Genomic DNA, 1,838 nt, shown 5'->3' on the forward strand with positions numbered 1-1,838 from the left:
TTGTTGGTCCCTTCATCCCAATCATTACGGTTCAAAATGCATCTCGGAGGACATAGAAAGTAATTCAATGACGTTGGGGAAGTACGAAGTTATCAAACCCAACCAGGACCGTCATCAACTATTGCCTGATTCTCACAAGTTGAACGTCAAGGTAACGTCGTCGCATGGCCATATTTTTCAGTTGGCGGAGAAAGTAGAGAAAGGGCAGTTTGTATTTACGGCAATGGAGCAGTGAAATTACATGGCTTGCTTTTCGGCACCGGAGCATTGGCCTCTGATTACCTTGACCATTGATTTTGATTGGAGGACAGGTGTTCAGTTTAAGGACTAGTTTAATGTTGCCAAGAAAGGCCATGTCGATGTAAGTCTCTTCATTTATTGATGATATTAGGAAACAACAAAACTGGCACAAACATAAGCATGCGTGCTATATATATTTGTTCATACTTTTTAGAATGCACCCAAGGCTTTGTGGCTGTTTTGTGAATAGCAGGCCATGAAAGTGGAGCTGGAGCAGTTGTACCACACAATCTCCAAAATGATGTGGTTGTCCTTCGTCTCACTTTAAAACCCTTCTTCCAAGAAAATAAGCTTATTTGATTTGACTGTGTTACCCAACATCCCTATTTTTTCCTTTTAATTATTATTAGCTACTTTGTTTGACAATGAAATATATATATATATATAAAGACAGATATTAAATGAGGTATATTTTTTTTTCTCTTTTGGCAAGAAATCATCAAAAAAAAAACTGATGCATTAACGGGCTCACCTAATTTTCCTTTTTTGTCATCCATCTACCTTATTACCAATAAATACCTACAAACTTATTACCAAAAAAAAAAAACGGATTTTCAACAAAATAAAAATTTATTACCATAAAAATTAAATGCATACAAATTTATTACCAAAAATAAAACGTATTTCCAAAAAGAAAACTTATTACCATAAAGTTTTTTACGCATATTAAAATTTATCTATAAATAATTCATTCCAAATTCATCTATTTCATAACCTAGAACCAAAACCAACCAAGAAAAAAAAAAGCAGACTCAAAATGCAGCAAATTTTTTGCTTCTTGATCCTCTTGCTATCCATCCTTTTCCTTCCCATCATTTTCTCCGATGCCAGAAAGGATGCTCTCGATGGAGGATGGACGCCAATCAAGGACATTAAGGACCCACACGTGACGGAAATAGCAAAATTCGCTGTTGACGAGTATAACAAGCAGTCAAAAGTGAGTTTAAAGTTGGATGAGGTGGTGAAAGGCGAGACTCAAGTAGTCTCTGGGATAAATTATAAACTGGTCTTGAAGGCAAAGGACGGAAGCGCTGTTAATACATACGAGGCTGTGGTGTGGGAGAAGGCGTGGCTGCATTTTAGAAATCTTACCTCCTTTACCCTCGTCATGGATTAGATTTTATTATAATAACAATGTAGATGTTCATGTATGTTATCATTGTCCATTTTTGTTATGTAAGTGATGAGTGGAGAATAAAATCTTGCTATGCTAATAGTTTGGGTTTTTCTTTCTTTTTTCTTTTTTTTTAGTTTCTTGAATAGTACATCATATTATTTTTTTTTCAAATATTAGAAAAGAAAAATAAAATGTATTAATTTCTCATAAAATAATGGTATTAATCGGGAGGGGTCATGGCATTGTTTGTTCAAGTCATCGCACCAAAAAGCAAAAAAATCGGGATAGAAATCTTCTATCCCTTCTTTGCTCCAATAAAATGTGGATTAAAAAATTTCATTTAATATTAATGATGATTTTTCGTTTATCTAACGTATTGATGTCTAAAACAGGTTAATTGAAAAAAATAAATACTGGAAAT

General features: G+C 34.0%; 1 protein-coding gene across 1 annotated transcript; it reads left to right on the top strand.

Moving 5' to 3' along the window:
- Positions 1–1,014: 1,014 nt before the first annotated feature.
- On the top strand, positions 1,015–1,514 carry LOC107963433 (cysteine proteinase inhibitor 1). The gene has a single exon (XM_016899953.2). It carries the CDS (start codon positions 1,058–1,060, stop codon positions 1,415–1,417), a length of 360 nt encoding a protein of 119 aa, XP_016755442.1. The 5' UTR covers positions 1,015–1,057; the 3' UTR covers positions 1,418–1,514.
- The last annotated feature ends 324 nt before the right edge of the window (positions 1,515–1,838 follow it).

This window comes from Gossypium hirsutum, chromosome A06 (genome assembly GCF_007990345.1).
Source record: "Gossypium hirsutum isolate 1008001.06 chromosome A06, Gossypium_hirsutum_v2.1, whole genome shotgun sequence".
Classification (NCBI taxonomy): Eukaryota; Viridiplantae; Streptophyta; class Magnoliopsida; order Malvales; family Malvaceae; genus Gossypium; species Gossypium hirsutum.

Coding starts and splice junctions, on each gene's coding strand:
- LOC107963433 (XM_016899953.2), top strand. CDS start 1,058: ATGCAGCAAATTTTTTGCTTCTTGATCCTCTTGCTATCCATCCTTTTC.